The 2,966-nt window shown below is 40.3% G+C and overlaps 1 protein-coding gene across 1 annotated transcript; it reads right to left on the bottom strand. All coding sequences in view use genetic code 11, as the record gives it.

Moving 5' to 3' along the window:
* Positions 1-627: 627 nt before the first annotated feature.
* Positions 628-933, bottom strand: EGR_08322 (hypothetical protein; the record flags this gene model as incomplete). The annotated part of the gene is made up of 1 exon (XM_024497571.1): positions 628-933. One exon carries the CDS (start codon positions 931-933, stop codon positions 628-630), a length of 306 nt encoding a protein of 101 aa, XP_024347994.1.
* Between the last annotated feature and the right edge of the window lie 2,033 nt (positions 934-2,966).

The raw sequence follows: 2,966 nt of genomic DNA, 5'->3' as shown, positions 1-2,966 counted from the left end.
GTCACTCATCCGGCGCAATGTCCCTTGTCTCTTTACCTGTCGCCACTACACCACTAAATTTGTTCGACCTTCTTTAAATGCTCTTGAGTAATGAGCTAATCAAATCTCGCTGCCTTTTCTGCTTCCGTCAAGATGGTCGCGTCTACTTCAAACGTAGGATTCAACTGGTCACTGCCATGCATTTTCATATCAACTCATTGTAAGAGCACAATCGCCACAACAAATACTCTTGTTGGCGTCACAACAAAACAACTGTCTTTAAATTATCCAGTAAGAATCAAATGCAGGGCTACTCACGATTTGGAACGTAAATTTGGTGTTTTGGTGACAATGAACATTCTCAACATCGTCAGTCGGTTTGAGTTTGCGAGGTCATGCAACTCAATAAGTCATAAGCTAGTACAACCAGACAGCTGACAGTCAACGATCAAAAATAGAGTACTGCCTCAGGCAGAAGCAAAAAGTAGAAAGTCTTGCGATGAAAGAATAGCGGAAGGAAGTCAACACCGAAACACGCGGTTCCCCATTCTCTGCTCACTTATGTAATGTCTCTTTTCTTCACTTTCCTTGTGCGTCTCGGTCAGGAAGTACAGCAAATACCCATCAAACGGTCACCAGTTCCATTTTCTACTCTATATCACGAAATGATGCCTCAACGATGGATATTCTCAGCTTGTAACCACGTCTCCAAGCGAGGACATGGGAGATGAAGTAGGTGAAGAAAGTGGAGGAGAGGTGAGCGACGAAGAGGAAGGGAAGGAGGAAGAGGGAGCAGCTGACACACTTTATTGATACCTGATCTGCATTGAACAGAGGAAGTACGGATTCACATGTCAACGCTACTCCTTCCACCACGAGGACCAAGACGCACAAGTAGACTTGTTTCAAAGAAGTGTAAGGATTGTGCATTATTTTACTGCTCAACGCACCCATCGTTCGTCAGCATGCTCAGTGTTTAGCGGTGAGTTTATGCTACTCAACAACAAACGGGGTGCTCATCCCATAGGAATGCAGTTGTTGGGGCAGCCTCGTTCGAGGATTCAGGGTAGGACGTTTCAATAAATTGGATTGGATGTAAACTACCGACTACTTGCGTGAGATGCACACATTCGTTCAACTTCAAGCAGCCGTAGCCTCTAGTAATCCCCAACCCCACTCTGACAAACTGGCTTACGGGCCTATCACTTAAGTGCAAAAGTTGTTACACAAATATTTCCTCGTCATTCAGCGCATTGGTTAGAAATTTTTTGCTTGAATTGTTCCAGGCAGACTTCTCCTAAAAGGCCTAGTAAAATTGACTTCATTTCTATTTGGAGAGCACAAATAATTTTTCTATCTCCTCCAAAAGAGTATTTTTTGTTCAGCATTCAAATCCCTGTGTTTTGGCACATTCTTAAGTAGAAATAGGCATAAAGGCTGCAGCCTCTTTTTCACTTTGATGGAGTCCTTTTTATACCAAATCCCATTACAATACAGCCATTCATGCTACCAATTTTTTCTCCCTCTCTGATACAAAACTGACAGCAACTCCTCTAGAGATGAAGGAGATGGAACAAACTTTGGCAGTTAAGAAATCGTATTCTTTGATAAAAAGGGCAGCCAACCATTTATATCAGGAAATATTTTTTATTTGTGCATACAATCCCAGAAAAAGTGGCAAACGCCAGTAGAGACAGCCTTGATGCACTGTTTTGAAATGACTTAGTAAAAATGTGATCTTTTTGAACAATTTAGACACTTATTTTTGACTAAAACATCTCTTCAGTTCGCTATTACGCAAAAATTGTATTTGTAAGCAGTTTAGAAAAAGGAAGAAAGAATGCAGCAATCTTAAAACATGAAAGTGGGCGCTATTGCTTTGCGTAATAGGCGTATTCCCTTCTTTCACACCAGTACTTACGCAATGCATGCCGAAAAAGGCAAGAGTCTTCCATTTAAAAGAGGTTATACCAAGTTGGTAGTACAATTACTTGTGAGATAGAGGATGTGCTACAGAATAGTTAAAAACGTTTAGTCCAACGTCAATCAGTTGATAAGAAAGTCTTGAATGAAATTCCCGAGACTGGTTGATTTGTGACATTGTGGGCGTTGTCCTGTATACAAATATAGAAAAAGCCATAATAAAAGCACGAGAGGAAAGGCCAGAGCTTTATAAACCAGATACGGCATCTGTAAGCATTAAACAGCATAGAAAGTTAGTGGGAAAAGGATAAGAAATGTGGCTGAATCCTCATTTTCCTCATCCTCACCTCCTCCTCCTCCTCCAAAACGTAAGCTCTTAATCTACCAATGCACAATGCAGGGCATTGAAATGTTTTTACCATGCGTGTCTTTGGATTATTTTCTTTTGCAACTGCCGTAGAATGCATATACCGTTTATCATCTAAAATCATTACAAATGATGGTAAACGGCTGAAAAGGTGCCCAGTTTATCACTATAATGTTACTTTCCCTCAGTGGACTTTTTAATACTTAAATCTTTTAAGTTAGGCAAAATAAAAAACGAGTGTCATTTTACAGATTTTTCAAAAGATTTTCCCGTTCCTCCCCCTACGGATGTCGATTGGCACCTTTTCTCTTCTCAACCCCGTTAAATTTTAACTCTTTACAATTGTTCTAGCCTTCGAAGGATAGCACGTGGTTGTATATGCGTCAAGAGGAGCACGTGTTTTTAATGGGAGGCCATCTAAAACTGCTAAATGTATGGTCAAAATAAAACTTGCCTTTTCAATGCATAATCGTCTGGTTGTACACCAAAGGGCACAACTGATAAGGAAATCAGAGTGAAATTTTTGTATTCTTCTGCTGTTTCAATCAATTGTTTTCTTTCTTTTTTTTGTTCAGAGGTAAGGAAAGACAACTCCGTGTTTTGGGGTGCTCATCTTAAGGGTGAATTTCCAGCTTGTTTGAGGTGGGGATATTCAGGCCGAGATTAGAATGGATTGGCGAAAATGAGAAAAAAAGAA

This window comes from Echinococcus granulosus (genome assembly GCF_000524195.1).
Source record: "Echinococcus granulosus chromosome Unknown EG_S00103, whole genome shotgun sequence".
Classification (NCBI taxonomy): Eukaryota; Metazoa; Platyhelminthes; class Cestoda; order Cyclophyllidea; family Taeniidae; genus Echinococcus; species Echinococcus granulosus.
The sequence above is the reverse complement of the archived record's forward strand: the minus strand, read 5'-3'. Positions and strand labels throughout refer to the sequence as shown.